Raw genomic sequence first — 18,723 nt, forward strand, 5'->3', positions numbered from 1 at the left:
AAAAAGAATGAAATCTTGTCATTTGCAACTACGTGGATGGAACTGGAGGGTATTATGCTAAGTGAAATTAGTCAGAGAAAGACAAAAATCATATGACTTCACTCCTATGAGGACTTTTAAGAGACAAAACAGATGAACATAAGGGAAGGGAAGCAAAAATAATACAAAAACAGGGAGGGGGACAAAACAGAAGAGACTCATAAACATGGAGAACAAACTGAGGGTTGATGGAGGGGTTGTGGGAGGGGGGATGGGCTAAATGGGGGAGGGGCACGAAGGACTCTACTCCTGAAATCATTGCTGCACTATATGCTAGCTAATTTGGGTGTAAACTTTAAAAAATAAAAAATTAAATAAACAGATAGATAGATAGGTAAAAGGAATCACAGGATACGTGCCCTTTGGCCTCTAGCCTCCTTCACTTAGTGACACCGTTTTCAAGGACCATCAGTGCTGTACCGCGTATTGGTACGTCATTCCTTTTTATGGCTGCATGATGCTCCGCTGTGTGGAGAGACCAGTTCTCCAGTTGCAAGTCTTACACTGAGATCTATGCTCCATCTTGAGGCAACTTCTGTATAAAACGTGAGATGAGGTCAAGGGTCTTCTTCCAGCAGGTGAACGTCTAACTGTTCCAACACCGTTTGTGGGAGGGGCTACCTCCACTCCACCGAGCTGTGTTGGCACCTTTGCAAAGGTCACATAAATCATGTTTTTGTACACCTACTTCTGGACTATCAGTGACGCTGATCCCAGCCCTTCACCAGCATCACGACATCGTCATTACCGTAACACCCGAGTCAGCCTCGAAGCCCGACTGTAGTCTTCCTCTTCAACACTGTCTTAGCTGGTCTAGTTCCTTCATCTGCCATGTAAAATTTAGAACTGGCTTACCTATATGTACAAAAATATCCCGCTGAGACCTTAATCGCAATTGTGCTAACCCTGCAAATGGATTTCGGGGGAAATGACATCTGTGCTGTGCCGACTCTTGCAATCCATGAGTATGGTATGCCCCACCACCTAGGTTCTCTCTGATTGCTTGCGTCAGCATTTACAGTTTCCAGCATCAAGGGTCTGTGTTTTGTTAGGTTTACACCTGATTTGGTGCTCTTGTAAACGGTATTGTCTTTCTAATTTCCGTTTCCAAGTGTATATTACTGGTATAGAAAGAGGATTTGTTTCTGTGTGTTGCCCTTGTAACCTGTGACCTTATTAAACTCAGTCCTGGACATTTTTTGGTGGAGTCTTTGGGATTTTTGATGTAGACGATCGTGTTGTTGGTGCACAAAGCCAGTTTTCTCTCTTCCTTTCTCAGCTGGTATGCCTTTTCTTTCTTTTTCTTGCCTTACTGCACTGGCTATGACTTCCATTACAGTACTGAACAGGGGGAGGCCGAGTGGACATCTCTGCCTTATTCCCAATCTTACAGAAAACAGTCACTGGCCACTAAACATAATGAGAACTGTAGATTTTTGGAGGTTGCCCTTCATCAGGTTAGGAAAGTTTCCCTCTATTACCACCTCGCTGACAGCTTTCAACCATAATTAGCTGTTGACTTTTCTGTGTCAACCGATACGAGCGTGTTGTGGGTCTCACTGGTTGAACTTTGACTAGTGAATCAGTCTTGAGTTCCTGGGATAAACTCTACTTGGTCACTGCAGGTGATTCTTTTCATACGTCACTGAATTTCATTCGTTAATACTGGATTAACTATTTTTACGTGCAAGTTCGTGAGGCGCGCTGGTGTGTACTTTTCCTTTCTGTATTGTCTGTGGCGTATCACGGTGATGCTCAATTCATAAGCTGAGTTGGAAAGCCTCCCCTCTTCCTTTTTCTGGAAGAGACTGTGTAGACTTGCTGTTTTTTTCTTCTTTATTTTTGGTAGGATTCCCCAGTAGAATTGTCTGGGCTTGAAGGTTTCTTCTTGCAGGGTTGACTAAAATATAGATTTAGATTCCAAAACTTTTTTTTAAGGTAGTAGGAATAACATCTTAATTCGAGAAACTGCTCACCCTAGTGGTTATCACACCATACCTAATGCTCTGCCTAGCTGCCAGCTCCAGCATATTCCATTTAACAAGTTTCTCTGCTCCTCTTACCCCTACTAAAACCCACGCGCATCGCATCTCATCGCTACCTATAAATGGCCTGCTTGTCTGCGTCCATTGGCGTCTGGGAGCCCGCCGGGGGAGGGCTCACTCCTTCCACATCCGGTTCAGAGCAGTTGGGATCTTGCTCCGTTTTTAACTCTGTTACTACTTGCATCTGTGAAAGGAGGAGGAGGAGAGTTTTTGTTACTAAACACAAAGTAAACTGCTACTAAGTATTCTCTCCTCAAGCAGAAACAAGAGGACTGGTAAAGTGGGAGACAGTTGGATGGCTGGCGAGAATCCATCAAAATTACCACCAACAAAACTCCTTTGAGTCTGACACGTTTTGCAAATGGCTAAAACAAAGGTTGAGTTTCCAAATCATCTTGAAAACTGAGGGCCGATATCTGTGAACTGCGTGTGATTTTCAAAAAATATGCCACCTCCAGAGTGCCGAGGGGATTAAGTCACCTTACTGTGTGTGTCTCTTCCTGCCCTAAACCCTCACACTGAGCAACATCACAGCTTGAGAGGTAGAAACAAACAGTCCAAACTCTTCCTATCTTGTCACGAAAACGAACGTAGTCATGGCAGGGCTGAAACTCTCCCCTATCTATTCTTAAATTTCAGGAATACATCATCTATAAACATTTTGAAAAAAAAAGCACTGTATTTAGAAAGTAAAGACTGGCGGTGTTTAAAGAAATAGCGTCTAGATATTATCATTTAAATTGCTTTAAACTAAGGGGCGCCTGGGTGGGTCAATTGTTTGAGCCTCCAACTTCGGCTCAGGTCACGATCCCACGGTTTGTGAGTTCCAGCCCCGCGTCGGGCTCTGTGCTGATGGCTCAGAGCCTGGAGCCTGCTTTGGATTCTGTGTCTCCTTCTCTCTCTGCCCCTCCCCGCTTGCACTGTCTCTTTCTGTCTCTCAAAAGTAAATAAATAAATGTAAATTGCTTTAAACTAGCTATTTTGGTTTGTAACTTAGGTGAAAAGTCTTTAAATCCTTAAACATAAAGAATTCAGTTTACAGAAAAAAATTCCAACTTGCTGGGGGGCTCTGAGGGGCTCGGTCAGTTAAGCAACCGACTCCTGCTTTCGGCTCAGGTCATGATCTCAGTTGTTAGATGGAGTCCCAAGCCCGGCTCTGTGCTGACAGCACGGAGCCTGCTTAGGATTCTCTGCGTCTCTCTCCCTCTCTGCTCCTCCCCGTCTCCCCACCCCCACCCCCGCCACCCCGCACCATGCACTCACTTGCTCTCAAAATAAACATTAAAAAAAAACCCTAAATTGCTGCAGCAAACTTGTAATTGTCCAGGAGCAGATTACCAGTGCCCTCAGCTGCTTCAGGACCGGAACCCACCTGCCCTGCCGCCAGCTGCCATGACTCCCCGCCCCGGGGAAGCAGCTGGTGGGGGCACTCGGGGAAGGGGCTTGTCCCCAGGCAGGGAGAGAGCCTGCTCCCTGCCATGCGACCCCCCCTGACAGCCGGGGGTAGTCGCCCGCCCGGCGGCGAGGGAGCCCCTGTCCTGCGGTGCAGGCTCTAGTCTGTCAGCCCAGATGTGCAGGGAGACCTCCGTCCCACTGCCTTCAGATGGCGCAGCGCGCCTGGGAAATTGTTTCTCTCTTGAAAACACGAAGCAGTAAAGCAACTAACAAGCCCAATCGAACACAACCTTTCTGGAGGGAGATCCGACAGTATTATAAACAAGCGTCAAAAGATGTATTTCAGGTCTTTGGGTTTGTTTCTTTCTTTCTTTAATGGTCGCGGAGGAAGGGAAAGCTCGCTGTCCAAGTGTGGAGGGGAGGCAGAGCCACACCGTGGGACAGTCAACGCGTAACATAACGTTCACGAGTTTTGCGTGTCGTGGGAAAGAGCTTGGCTGTTAAAAGCGAGGCTCTGTCCCTCCCCGTGCCTGGCACTGCACAGGACACGACCCCATCAGGGCACCAGGACGCCCGCCTGCCCTGCGGGGGGAGGGGACTCCGAACAGGATCTGCCAGCAGGTGATCAGTGCCACAAAGGAGAACCAGGTGCAAGCAGGGAGGGAGCAGGGGGCAGGCTTGGGGGGGGGGGGGTGCCGGGGCGGGCAGGGGAGTCTTCCCAGGAAGGATTTGTGCAAAGACCTGCCAGACAGGGAGGCACTGGCCCCCCTGCTGCTTGAGGAAGAGCCAGGGCCAGGCCCAGGGCCACGGGGCAGGGATGCGTGGGAAAGAGGGGCAGAGGTGGGTGCGAGGGCGATGCGGGGGTGCGAGGGTGATGCAGGGTCCCCCCCCCCCCCCCGCAGGGTTCAGCAGAGGGAGAGGAAGGGACAACCCCAGCTTGGCGTTTTAGAAACAAAATCACTTGGAAATATTGCGGGGCTTCAAGATGCAGAGAGCAGGCTGAAAGGGACCCCCCAACTCAATTCCTGTAAGAAGCTCAGACCCCGAGACGTTTTTCAAAAGCCCACAAAAACCAAGTCTGTGCCACAGGAACCAAGCCAGGAAGGGCACGAGACCGGCCACCAAGGAGAGACGCGAGGGAGGCCGCCTCAGGTCCTGGGCGCCCACCTGGAGCCTCACTGAGGCAGGGCTGTGACCTCATCTGGGAGAGGCCACCGAGCCTGATCAGTTGGTCGGGCCCACTAACCAGGATCTTCAAGTAGGGAGAAAAGAGAGCCTCTGGGCATCCCCGCACCGCCTCCTGAGCGCAGGAAGCAGGGGCAAAGGCAGGCTGGGAGGCCTTCGCTGCACGGAGCTCCAGGGCTCGAGGGAGACGGGGGTGGCCCCCACCCCCTCCTCCCGAGCGCTTCGGGGCACACAACCCAAAACCCGGCCTTCCCGCAGCTGCAGCTGCGAAGGCAAGCCAAGGCCACGGACAGTGGGAGGGCGGTCAGGACACCACCCACGCGGTGCCAGAGCCAGCCGTCCGGGCACAGCCGTGCGACGTGAGCAGACGGCACGGCATCCGTGCCGCGCCGTCCATCGGGACGGTGCCCTCTGCCGCCCGCACCACGCCGCCCGCTGGGCTCAGCCACCGGGGGCCCGGCTTTTAGCAACAGCACCCCACTTTTCTTTGAAGGCAACAGGCCTCGCCAACACAGACACTAACAGGGCAAACCCCCGAGAAACCGTGACTCGGGGAGTCAAAAGCGCTGGCGGCCTGCTGTCCCCGGGGGAAGCGACGCCAACAGCTCCATGGCCGGCCTCTCCGGGCAGCAACACGTACGAGCCGCAGGGCGCACTTGAAACTGGACCTGCAGCCCGATGAAACTGAACGAAACCACACAAGGCGCCGGTCCCCTGGCGGCACTGAGAATGCAGAATAAAGCCCCAGCTCTCACTTGTTGCCCGTCTTGGTAGCTGTCTATGCTTAGCGTCTGTGTAGCCATCATGGTTCATGGGTCTCATAGGAAAGCATCAAATCATCTTGCGTCAAAAGCAAATGGCGTCTGGGGAAACAAAAGCAGAAGAGCGTCAGTTAGTAACTGCAGGGCACTCTGGGCCCCCCCTCCACGGCACCCGGGTACTTCTCAAGAACACGTGCTTGCGCAGAGAGGGAAACGCCACCCCGGCGTTGTCGTGAGCCGACCCCCCTCAGCACCACCCCACTCACTTAGCGGTCACGTGTTTGTCCCTGCCCCGGGCCCTGACTGGCTTTCAGGTTTTAGCCACCTGGGTTCATTCATCCACTCAGCCAACAAGCATCAAGTAACCGTCTACACACGCAGGACAGCGCTGTGGGTCCTGGGGCACCACAGCGAGTCGGTGAGGCTCAGCTTCCCTGGGGCAGCCAAGGCCGCAGGGATGGGGGGGGGGGGGGGCGGGGCCACAAATACAGGGAATGTCAGGGACCACACGTGCAGCGGGGGGCAGGATGCAGGGCCAGCTCTCCCAGCCGGGTGACAGGGCGCCCTTCTGGCCACGCGCCCCGGACACAGAGCCCAGCGACCGGGGGTCCGGAGACCGGACCTCAGACGGGAGCGGTGAAGGGCTCTCCCCTAACACAGGTGTGATACACAGGCGGAAAGACGGTTCATTTAACTTGAGGACAACGTAAAGTAACTCATTACAGCAGCAGGGGTGGGGGCGGGGGGCTAGGAGCACCTGCACTGTGGCATGGGAACCGATAATGTCCTGGGGCGGCCAGAGAGGCTCCGACAGCCCAGGCTGTGCCGACAAGGTCACGAGGTCAAGGGCAGTTATTCCGCTTGCTCTGCCCTAGCTCGGCCACTGAAGGTCACCGGGGGAAGCAACGCTCTGGGAGACTGTGCTCACTAGAAAAAATCCAGTCGAAGACCAGCAAGCCGGGGGCGGGGTGAGAAGCACGTCCCGAGGCCCAGCCAGAAGGAGCAGGGTGTCCAGCCCACGGCCCGCCCCGGGGGAGGCTCTCCCGGGGGGCCGTGCTACCCCGAGGAGCCCGAGTAACAGGGCCTCCCCCCTGCCCAGGGAGCCGGCATGAGGTGGGGGCTCACGACGTGACCTCACGAAAAGCCAAGGGGCAAACGAGGTTACCCTCCTTCCTTCAGCAAAGGCTCCTGTCTCAAGCCCTGTCCTGTGCACTGGCAGAGCGTGGGGCCGGGGCAGACAGGCACAAACCGGTCACCGTGCACACAGGCATCAGGAGGTGATGAGGTGAGGGCGACCAGGCAGGGACACGGAATACTTGGGGGAGGACCGCTACAAGTGCCCGTGGGAGACACCCAGAGGCAGGGGGACGGGAAGGAGCCGGGTGCAGTGTGTCTGGAGGACAGCTAGCGTGGCTGGGCGGCATGACAAAGGAGAAGGGGAAGAAGGCAAGGGAGCGGGAGGCACAGGACCAGGTCCCACACACCCTCATGGGTCACAGTCCCCCGTGTCAGGGGGACAGGGACCCACGGGAAGGTGTGAGCAGCAGGGTGACGACACAGGGGCACAAGGACAGGTGTGCAGCCACAGACAGGCTGGGGGCCATGGGGATTCCCACCTGAGCAACTGGCCGAGCAGAGCCACATGTCCCGGACTCAGCAGTTGGATCAGAGCAGGTTGTGTGGCCTGGGAGGAGAGAGCAAGAGTCGGGACATTTTAGGTTTGAGATGCTGCTCCTACAGGTTCTCAATAAATGAGTCTGTGCCAGAAACGCAGACTTGGTGGGGCGCCTGGGTGGCTCAGTCGGTTGAGCCTCCGACTTCGGCTCAGGTCATGATCTCACCATCTATGAGTTCAAGCCCCGCGTCGGGCTCCGTGCTAACGGCTCGGAGCCTGGAGCCTGCTTCGGATTCTGTGTTTCCCTCTCTCTCTGCCCCTCCCCTGCTCATGCTCTGTCTCTCTCTCTCAGAAATAAACATTAAAAAAAAAAGAAAAAAAAAAAAAGAAATGCAGACTTAGTGACCATCAAGCATGGCTGGTGCGTGCAGGGGCTGAACAGCGTCCTCCAGGAGATGGCCAAATCCCAGCCCCTGGGCCCTGCGAATGGGACCTTCTCTAGGAAATAGGGTCCTTATGTATGGAATTATGTGAAGGATCTTACGAGGAGATCATCCCGGATTTAGGGGAGCCCTAAATCCAGTGACTGGTGCCCTTTAAGGGTGGGAGTGGGGAGAACAAGACCCGAGGCATACAGGGGGGATGCCACGTGAAGACAGGGTGACACTGGAGGGACACGGCCACAAGCCAAGAACGCCTGGGGCCACCAGGAGCTGAAAGAGGCAGGAGGGACCCTCCCCTAGAGCCTTCAGGTTGCAGGTTGATTTCAGAGCTGCAAAAAAATACGTTTCTGTGGCTTTCATCTACCCGGGTGGTGGGACTTTGTTTCGGCAGGACACCGAGGCAGTCTGGAGAGCCCCCCAGATTGGGTGAGTCCGCCCAGGGGGGACGGGGTGGGAATGTGGGGCACCAGCCCAGAATGGGAGCCGCGGCCAGCGGGACAAGAGCAGAACCAAGTGGCGCCGCTGACGCCGTGGAGGAGGTGGGTGGGGTAAGGGGCGTCGGCCATGTCATCTGTCATCGCAGCTGAGCACCTGAGCACGGCCACCTGCAGAGTGGACCTGCAGGGGTGTGTCCGTGGGCCGGGGAGGGCAGGAGAGAAGGGCGGGATGTGGCAAGCCCACGGCTAGACCAGGAACTCCTGTGGAGCCGCCGCTGAAGTTGCCCTCTGTGCCCCTGGCACCCCCGATGCTGAGACACGGGCACACCTGTCACTGAGCACCTCCCAACCGTCTGTGCCTTGACCAAAGGCTGGCCCTCCCCCTGGACTCTCGCCTCCCCCTCCACCCCAGGCCGCTGGCCCCAACCTTGATCACCGGCAGGGCTCAGGTGAACCTCTGGCCTTCCCCCTCCTCCCCTCCAGAGTCCACCTTTCAGAAACGCAGTCCTGGTGAAAACCCCCCTGCAGGGCAAGTCCCTGGCCAGCCCTCCCCTACTCGGAGCTGTGTCCATGTCAGGGAGCACCCGCCTCGTCCTCAGGCAGTACAGTGCTCCCCCCGCGCACTTCTGCCCCGCGCTCCGGCCTCCTGGGGACCTGGCCGGTGCCCGCACGCACCCCGTCACCACGTCACCGTCCCCAGGTGGCCCTGCCAGTGCCTCGCCCTCGCCTGCCGTGCACAGCCCTCTGGGGCCCCGCCGTCCACCCCGGGCTCGGCCCGCGGTGCCTCGTGGTTTCTCCCGCTACACGGTAAGGGCCGTCCTGCCGCGTCCCCCACGACCGGCACGGCGTCTGGTCCCGCCCCAAAGCGCTCACCGTTGACGGGGCGCGCGTTGGACACGCGAGTCACCCCAGCTCCGCGGGCCCCGACACCCACGTGTCCTCGCTGCGCTTTTGAGCCCTTTCTCCTGTCACCGTTACTTCCGTGGCCGCCGGAACGAGAGCAGCTCGCGGCACTGCTCCGACGGAGGCTCAAAGAACAGCTCTGGGGGGGTCCACGTCCTCAGCGCACTTTCCGCGAGACAGACAGTCGACGCCAGAGCCACCCTCCCTAGGGAACACCTGCAGGACGGGGCAGACGTGGCGAGTAACCCCCTGGTCACACGGCTTCACCCTCCCGGCCACGGAGACATCGGGTGAGGCCGAGCGGAAACGTGCGTCCGTGTCGGGGCCTCCTCCACGCCTGTGGTTTCACGCAACCCCACACGCACGCGGCGAGGGGGCGCAGGCGTCGCCTCACAGACGAGCCGACCGAGACCAGGAGACTCGGCCGGGGGGTGTCGGGGCCAGCACGGGCCCGGCCCGGGTCCCCGGGGGCCCGTCTTCTCGGAGCTGCGCAGCCACAGCGGGGAGGGAGGCAGCCCCCCCACCCCCCAGCCATCTGGACGTCGGGCGCTATTCACGGCGGAGAAGGAGGTGGTCCGCAAACGTCCGTCTAAAGAATAGCTAACCTGAAAGCGACACCGCCCTCCTCTCCAGGCCGGGCCGAGCCGGGAGCGGCCTCCGTCAAACGTCACCGAGGCACGTCCGCCAGGACGCGGTCCGGCGCCGAGCTTGGCCGACAGCGCGCAGCCCTCCATCAGAGTCCGGGGCCAGCCGTGTCGGGAGGCCTGCACATACGCGTCCACGGGACGGCGTCAGAACGGCCCCTGGCTTTTATGCAGGGACACCGTACTCCCGAAAGAGGGTGCAGGGCCCCGCCTGGGCTCCCAGCTCCGTCGGAGGGTCCTCCCCTGGGCGAGCCCCGCCGCGCATGCAGGTGAACACGGGGCCCTCGGTGCGCCGCCCACGGGGACTCAGGCACAGGAAGTGGCGCCGATCCGAGGCCCTGCGTCCCTGCGCCGCCCGCTCCTCTCGTTCAGCGGCGAGGACGCGGGGCAGCCCTGCTTCCACCCGCGGCACTCCCCGCACAGGCCGGTGGCGCCCTGCCCTCAGCTCTGGAAGCGCCCTCCCTCACTGGGCCTGGAGGAGGCCGCCCCCCCTCGGGCACGGAGCCACGACACAGCGGATGGACGAGCCTCTTCCTGCAACACCCCACTGACTTCCTGACTTAAAAGGTACACTTCCTTGGGTTTGATAAACAGGCAGATGCTTCGTGAGACTGGGAAGACACACGAATACACGGGGAATAAGCACAGGACGGTCGGTGACAGAGAAGGGGCCCCAAACACAGACAGAGAACGGCTCGTGGGGACCCCGCCCTGCTGGAACGGAAGTGGAGCTGTCGGTGTGAGTTCCCGTGCGTTCAACACACACACACACACACACACGTGTGCACCTGCTTCAGCCCTGTCCCCCGAGACGGTGGAGAAGCAGCGACACCCGGTACCACCCAGACCCTGGGTGATAAATGTCACTCCCCAGAACAAAGAATCGGGGCTCCGGAGAGCAGTGGCTGACGTGATCCCAGGGCTGGGGCAGGGTGGGCACAAGGTGACCCGGAGCCTGTGCTCAAAAATTATGGGGACAAGCCAGAAGGAGTCAAAGCAGCTTGCAGAAGCTCTCACGGGCCAAACGTGGGACAACGGGCGACGGGGTATGACAGTACTCGGAGTAAAAACAACCATCGGTGAGTCCAATGAGGTGCCCAGGAATAAAGCCAACCAAAGAGGCGAAAGGCCTGACTCTGAAAACCAGAGGAAGCTTTCACAGGAAATCGGAGGTGACTCAAAGAAGCAGGAAGACCTTCCGCGCTCACGCGCTCCAAGAACAAGCACTGTGAAAACGTCGACGCTGCCCAGAGCCGTCCGTGTTGATACGCGCACGTAAATGAAGGACAAAGTGGGGGAAGGCACAGCTCTGAATTATAGCGCGGTCCATCCAGTAGGTAGGGGCGGATGCAATGCCATCGCGCTGGCAACACGCACAGTAACCCAAGCCTCAGGCGGGACTCCTCGGGGAGACCCGTACGAGGCCCGGAAGAGGAAACGCACCTGATGTCAGCACACCTGCCCTAACGTACCACTGATTACACGGGAAAACAGCAGCTTTGCAGTGAAGACACCCGGCAGACAACATGTAACCAGATGGTGAACATTCCGATGATCAGTAAGGAGACAAAGGAACCTCACAGCCCTCCCGAGAAGGACACCTAAGACTTGGGAGGAGTCCTGACCGATCCGAGGCTGCGCTCACCATCCGAAACTGAGGGGCAATCTACGAAGTGACTGGCCCGTAAGCTTCCAAAGCGGGAACGTGCAAGAGGCCGATAGACTTCTCCAGTAAGTGAAGCGACAGGTGTGTGTGGTCCTCAACGGGGGCCTGGGCCCCCCAAATGCTCTTTCCTTTTTGCCGGTAGCGAGACAGTCGCTCATTCGTGAGACGACCGGCAAAGTTTACACAGTCAGAGTAGGTAAGAGTATTTTACCAGTCACTTTCCTGATTTTGGTAACTGTGCTGTGGTTAATGAAGACAGCATCCTTGCTTTGGGATGCATATGGAAATACTGGGGGGCATCACATCTACAACTTACTCTCTCAAATGTACGCACACACATACGTGTATATGTGTATATGCACACATGTGCACGCAAACACAGTGATAGAGAGATGGAGAGAGTGGGCATACGTTTGGTAAAATGTGAACACTGGGGAAGGCACGTGGCAAGTCGGTACAGTTTTTGCAACGTCTCTGCAAGACTGAGATTCAAAGTAAGAAGTTTTTTTAAATTTATTTATTTATTTATTTATTTATTTATTTATTTTTTCAACGTTTATTTATTTTTTGGACAGAGAGAGAGCATGAATGGGGGAGGGGCAGAGAGAGAGGGAGACACAGAATCGGAAACAGGCTCCAGGCTCTGAGCCATCAGCCCAGAGCCCGACGCGGGGCTCGAACTCACGGACCGCGAGATCGTGACCTGGCTGAAGTCGGACACTTAACCGACTGCGCCACCCAGGCGCCCCAAAGTAAGAAGTTTTTAAGTTTAACACTCATAGGGGCGCCCGGGTGGCTCAGTGAGTTAAGCGTCCAACTTCAACTCAGGTCATGATCTCACAGTTTGTGGGTTTGGGCCCCGCGTCGGGCTCTGTGCTGACAGCTCGGAGCCTGGAGCCTGCTTCGGATTCCGTGTCTCCCTCTCTCTGCCCCTCCCCCGCTCTTGCTGTGTCTCTGTCTCGAAAATAAATAAACATTAAAAAAAATTTCGTCTTTCAGTTTAACACTTGTAGGGTTATAAAAAGGATGAGGGACTGTTCCGGGTTCAAAGAGACTGAAGGAGCGACAACCAACTGAACACATGACGAAAGCTGTGAGAGGCGACGGAGGGGCTCTGGGGGGCCACACGGAGCGGACAGGAGCCGACCCCGGAGACAGGGCTGCTGCCCACATGGCAGTGCTGCTCCTTCCCAGGAAGCACCTGTCAGCAAGGGCTGCGATGTTTAGGGGTGTGGTCACGAGACCCACACCTTTGCATGGTCACCAGGCGCTCCCATGCGGCCAAACACGCTGTGGCCAGAGTCAACAACTGATGAGTCCCGGTGGCGAGGGATCCCCCTGCCACTCGTTCAGCCCTTTGGTTTCACAACAGGGGCACCGGGGCGGCTCAGTCGGTTAAGCGTTGGGAGTCTTGAGCTCGGCTCAGCTCTTGATCTCCGGGTCATCGTGTTCGAGCCCCGTGTCAGGCTCTGCGCTGGGTCTGGAGCCTAGTCGGTTAAGAAAATGAAAAAACGTCCATAACAAATACTGGGGGAAAGTCAGGATTTTATTTCAAAACCGTCTAGATTTACGGTTCTTCTATCAGACCTTGTTAAGACTACAATGTCCGATGTAAGTAGTGCAGCCAGTCTGAAGGGAAAATTGGGAATCTGTGCCAAAAGCTTGAAAATACGTGCCCTACAATAGAATACTATGCGAGGAACTTTTTTTAATGTCTTCATTTTGAGAGAGAGAGAGAGAGGGAAGGAGAGAGAGAGCAGGAACAAGCGAGGGAGGGGGCAGCGAGGGAGGGGGAGAGAGAATCCCAAGCAGGCTGCGTACTGTGCTCGAGGAGCCTGATGCAGGGCCCGAACCCACGAATCGTGAGATCCCGACCCGGGCCGAGATCATGATGGGACGCTTCACCGACGAGCCCCCCAGGCGCCCCTACGCAAGGAATTGTTCACAAAGGGTCACTCTCTCCGACTGACACACTGCTGGGTGAAACCAGGGGCGGGGCAGAGTAGCGAGGTCACCCACAGGTCACCCACGGGACAGGACACCACAGGGTGGCAGGAAGGTGCCAGCAGGTGGCGCCATTTGCCCAAGAGGTTGAAAGTGGCCTCGGACGCGGGGCGGGAGCCTCGTGCCAACGTGTTGCTCATAATTTTCGGAGCCCCCTTCCAAATTCCACTCCCCAGCAAAATGCCCCACCACCCCCGGGCAGCGGGGCCGACTGGCACCTGCACGCGGGCAGGCCAACAGCCCCCAGCAGACTTCAGGCCTCGGTGGTTCAGGAGGAGGCAGTCTGCTGGCTGCAAGCCGGCTCTGTGGCCGGCCGCACCAGGCCCAGGACGGAGTCTGAGCGCCCAAGTGAAAGCTGTCATTACCCGCGAAATAACTAAAGCATCCAACCCCAGGACGGACAGTCAGCAAGGCTCCTTTTTATCAAAAGCTGGTTTTGCTAGGCATTTTGCAGAAACCAAGGCTAGCCGGAGATTTAGAAACAATCGACGAATCCCTATTTCTTCCCTCCATTACACAGAAAGGGAAGTTCCTATTAGGTTCACACTCAACACTGCCTTAACTCCTTAACGCACAGAGCTCCAAAATCCAAGTTGAAGAATGGCCAGCCCAACGTACGTATGATATCGTGGCGCTGAGCCGTTGGAATAGCTTTGCCTGGTTTATTTCTGGAAATTTCATCCCATAAAAAAAGGACACGTCACGTACTGAAGCTGTCACTTTGGTGCCCGCTCAAGAGATCTGGCCGGACTAAGACAAACGAGGAAAACACAGCCTTCTGATTCTCACGTACAGAAATACTACAACTCACTAGTCACGAAAGAGATACAATCTCTCAACGAATAATCCTTTTTCATCTAGCGATTTAAATTTAAAACAAGAGTGCTACACTATGTTGGCAAAGACGAATGAAACCCGGGGCCCAAAGGGGTCCTGAGCCTCCCGAGCCGTGTGACTGGTGTGCAGAGAAACCCGACCACGTGCACAGTTGGCCACAGAACACGGTACACTCTTCTCAACGCGGTGTAAATGCTGCACAACACGCAACGTGGCCCAAATCCACAGGGAGGCATTTTCGTGTTTGCATACATTCCCATCCAGGCTGACGGGATGAAGGGGTTTAGTCTTTCAGAAAAGAACAGGTATAAACAGATTCGTTGAATCCCACCGAGTGTTGAAGTCCTCGGTGGATGGATCTGGGAAGGGTCCTGCGGGCTGGGAGGTCTGCAGAGGCCAGAAGCGAAGACGGGGGGTGGGGGGCAGAGGGCAGGCCCTAACAGGGCTGTAGCCTGTCCCCTGGCATCCAAGCCACAACTCCCCCTTCCCCCCCCCCCCCCCCCCCCCGCCGATGTGGGTCCCACAGGGGAGCCCCTGCCAGGCTGGGAGACTCAGTTACTGCCAGGGAGGTGGCCGTGAGGCCTGTGGAAGATTTAGATTTGAATATTTTTATGTTAAGTCTCATAATAAACTATGTATTTGACCTTTAGGGTGTTTGTAGTATTTAAGAAAATTTGGCAAATTAATGTTATATATTAGCCGGGACTCCAATACAAATGTATAATTAAGCTTCTAATTTTAGACACAATTTTTCTTTTTTACTTTATTGAAAAGGTATAAAAGAGACATTTATAGGGATTATCAACATTCTTTAATATTTTTTACCATTTATTTTTGAAGGAGAGACTGAACAGGGGAGGGGCAGAGAGAAAGGGAGACACAGAATCCGAAGCAGGCTCCAGGCTCCGAGCTGTCAGCACAGACCCCGACGTGGGGCTCTAACTCACGACCTGCGAGATCATGACCTGAGCCGAAGTCGGACGCTCATATGACTGAGCCACCCAGGCGCCCCGAGAACATTCTTGATGTACGCAAGCACATGGATTGCTGGGCACTCTTGTAGCCACTGGGAATACAGCAGGGAGCAAAGCCAAGTTCCTCACCCCACAAAGCTCACTTCCGGACAGCCAGGTGTGGAAAGAACTTGACATTCACTACATAGGTAACTTTAAATTATTAGACCTACTTGAGAAAGTTTTACTTGTTTGGTCAGATATTCCCTGTGCCTAAAATGACAATTAAATCCAGTACACTTAACACCACAGGGGCGCCTGGGAGGCTCGGTCGGTTGAGCACCCCTCGACTTCAGCTCCGATCATGATCTCAGGGTTTGTGGGACTGAGCCTTGTGTTGGGCTCCGCATTGGGTGTGGAGACTGCTTAAGAATCTCTCTCTCTCTCTCTCTCTCTCTCTCTCTCTCTCTCTCTGTATCTCTCTCTCTCTCCCCCCCTCCCTCTGCCCCTCCCCTGCTTTCTTTCTCTCTCTCTCTCAAATAAATAAGCTTAAAAAAAAAAAAAACCAGGAATGAAAACAATGGCTCCGAACGTACAAGGGAAGTTAAAGGCTCGGTCAGGTTAAGCATCCAACCTTGGCTCAGGTCATGATCTCGTGGTTCGTGAGTTCGAGCCTCTGTGCCGACAGTGCAGGGCCTGCTTGGGATTCTCCTCTCTCTCTGCCCCTCCCCTGCTCATGCTTTTTCACTTTCAAAATAAATAAATAAAAACTTAAAAAAATTAACCTCAAATAATCTTTTCTATGCTGAAAAGCCTCATTTCAAAGGGCATTCAAAACTTAGAGCAAGAAATGCTAGATGCTGGGGCGCCTGGGTGGCGCAGTCGGTTAAGCGTCCGACTTCAGCCAGGTCACGATCTCGCGGTCCGGGAGTTCGAGCCCCGCGTCGGGCTCTGGGCTGACGGCTCGGAGCCTGGAGCCTGTTTCCGATTCTGTGTCTCCCTCTCTCTCTGCCCCTCCCCCGTTCATGCTCTGTCTCTCTCTGTCCCAAAAATAAATAAAAAAACATTGAAAAAAAATTAAAAAAAAAAAAAAAAAGAAATGCTAGATGCTGACAATGTTTTTAAGCCACCTTAATAAAAAATGGAAACACTGGGAATGCAAGCTGGTGCAGCCACTCTGGGAAACAGTACAGAAGTGCCTCAAAAAACTAAAAATAGATCTACCCTACGACTCAGCAATTGCATGCACTACTATGCATTTATCCCCGGGATACAGGTGTGCTATTTCAAAGGGACACATGCACCCCCATGTTTATAGCAGCACTATCAACAATAGCCAGGGTATGGAAAGAGCCCAAATGTCCATCGAGGGATGAATGGATAAAGAAGATGTGGTATATATATTCAATGGAGTATTACTCGGCAATCAAAACGAGTGAAATCTTGCCATTTGCAACTACGTGGATGGAACTGGAGGGTATTTTGCTAAGCGAAATTAGTCAGAGAAAGACAAATATCGTATGACTTCACTCATATGAGGACTTTAAGGGACAAAACAGGTGAACATAAGGGAAGGGATACAAAAGTAATTTAAAAATAGGGAGGGGGACAAAACAGAAGAGACTCTTAAATACAGGGAACAAACTGAGGGTGGCTGGAAGGGCTGTGGGAGGGGGACGGGCTAAATGGGCAAGGGACATCAAGGAGGACACTTGGGATGAGCACTGGGTGTTATATACGTAGGGGATGAATCACTGGAATCTACTCCTGAAATCACTGTCGCACTAGATGCTGACTAACTTGGATGTAAATTTTAAAAAGTTAAAAATAAAATTAAAAACAAAAGATGGAAACAGGACCTTCATGTCCTCCCAAGGGATGGTGAAATCAACTACAGTCACCCGTCATCGATCATCAACAGGATGGTTACATCCCAGAGCAGCCTGGAAAGGGCTCCCAGCAACCCGTCCGACGGGAAGGCAGGGCACACGTTTGCTGTGCGCTTGACCGTGCCCTTCCTTCCGTCCGCAAATATTTCCCGGAGCTCTTCTCGGTGCCAGGCTCTGCTCTGAGTGCTGGGGGTGGAAGGTCCTGGCTGTCAAGAAACCACCTGATAACTGTGTCAAGCGGGTATCTACGGGTCAACGCGGGGAGAAGAGACGTCTCTCAAGCACCAGGTCACCCCATCCAGGAGCACATCTCTTATGATATTTGACGGTCTCTGTGGAGGTCTTCTGGACTCTTGGGGAGGCTGACTCCTAAGTAGCTCACGTTTTCCTCGCGCTGCCCAAAGTACCTCATTGTCCTTGTGCCTCCTGGCGGGCCGCTGGACGGGAAGGAAGCACGCCCGGAGTGCGCAGGCTAACCTTGCAGCCGCCCACTTGGCCAGCGGCTTTCCCTCCAGTAGCTCGCGGAGAGTCTGCTCCCTGTTCTTGGAACACGTCGGTGTCCCAGCCAAGATTCGCGGTGCCTTTCAGAAACTCAAGGGACCTGTTCTCACATGCGTGCAGAATGAAAGTCCGCGAGGAGCTGTACCACCCTTAAGAGGTCTGAGAAACACCAACTGTCGGAATACCCTACTCGGCCACAGCAAGAGCAGAACGTGCAAACACACAGGCCAGCGGAACAGAAGCAGTAAGACATCAGACTTGCCGGGGCCTGAAGAAAAAGCACCCCCCAGAAGGCACAGAGCCTTGCGGCTTTGACGCTCTTACAAAAATCCCGGAACTCGCTCAGTCCCGCAAGGCGCTGGTGAAAGGGGCCGCCGTCCAGGTGCCCGTGCACACGCACAGGGCGCACGCCAGCGGCACGCTCTCCCGTCCGGCCCCGGCACGTGGCCCCTTGACGACCGAGCCGGTTGCCGCAGAAGCACCGAAAGAGCCACTCTGCGCACGGCTGCAAGAACGGGGCTCGAGCCTCCGCGCGACGGTCCTACTCGTGCAGCCCGTGCCAGCGCACACGCGCGCGGACAACTCGTTCTCAGAAGCTCGCCACTCGTTTTGTGCCAAGACGACAGGGAAACGGAGAGGAGAAACGTCATCTCGAGTGTGCTCTGCGTTGCGGCCAACGTGAGGCACTGTCTTATTTTTTAACGTTTGTTTATCTTTGAGGGAGAGACAGAATGTGAGCGGGGGAGGGGCAGAGAGAGAGGGAGACGCAGAATCCCGAGCAGGCTCCAGGCTCGGAGCTGTCGGCACAGAGCCCGACGCGGGGCTCGAACCCACGGACCGTGAGATCGTGACCACGAGAGCCAAAGTTGGACGCTTAACCGACTGAGCCACTGGAGCCCCTAGACCGACGTGAGGCACTTTTTTTTTTTAATGTTTATTTATTTTTTACAGAGAGACAGTACGCGCAGGGGAGGGGTAGACAGAGAGGGAGACGCAGAATCCAAAGCAGGCTCCAGCCTCCTAACTGTCAGCACAGAGCCCGACACGGGGCTCAAACCCATGAGCCGTGAGATCGTGACCTGAGCCGAAGTCTGATGCTTCACCGACCCAGCCACCCAGGTGCCCCTATGTGGGGCCCTTTTAAAACACATCCCCAAATTCACTGATTCCTCCCGATGAGTGTGGGGTTCTGTCCCCTGCTCTTGAATCTGGGCTGACCTTAGTGACTCACTTGGAACCCCGAGAAGGCAGTAGAAATGCTTTGAGGAAACTCCCCAAGACTCCAGCCCTCAGCCATCAGGCCGCCACGGGCCTGGGTCGTCCTAGCTGAGGACCCCAACACTGTGGGACGGAGACAGGCCGTTTCCACTGGACCCTTTCCAAATTCCCGACCCACGCAGCCGCGG

The 18,723-nt window shown here is 55.3% G+C and overlaps 1 protein-coding gene across 5 annotated transcripts in view; it reads right to left on the reverse strand.

Annotated features, from left to right (window-relative positions):
• PKNOX1 (PBX/knotted 1 homeobox 1) overlaps positions 1-18,723 on the reverse strand; it is a 59,969-nt gene that overhangs the window by 26,713 nt on the left and 14,533 nt on the right. For 2 of the 5 annotated variants that reach the window (XM_043593512.1, XM_043593515.1), the window contains exons 2-4: positions 7,042-7,109; positions 5,420-5,527; positions 2,141-2,268 (exon numbers count right to left, since the gene is read on the reverse strand). In XM_043593512.1, coding sequence (XP_043449447.1) covers positions 2,141-2,268; positions 5,420-5,470 — 179 coding nt within the window. In that variant the 5' untranslated portion in view covers positions 5,471-5,527; positions 7,042-7,109. Of the gene's footprint in view, positions 1-2,140; positions 2,269-5,419; positions 5,528-7,041; positions 7,110-8,793; positions 9,100-18,723 lie in introns of those variants that run through there. The other 3 variants (XM_043593516.1, XM_043593513.1, XM_043593514.1) reach the window with 2 other exon arrangements.

This window comes from Prionailurus bengalensis, chromosome C2 (genome assembly GCF_016509475.1).
Source record: "Prionailurus bengalensis isolate Pbe53 chromosome C2, Fcat_Pben_1.1_paternal_pri, whole genome shotgun sequence".
NCBI classification, from domain to species: domain Eukaryota; kingdom Metazoa; phylum Chordata; class Mammalia; order Carnivora; family Felidae; genus Prionailurus; species Prionailurus bengalensis.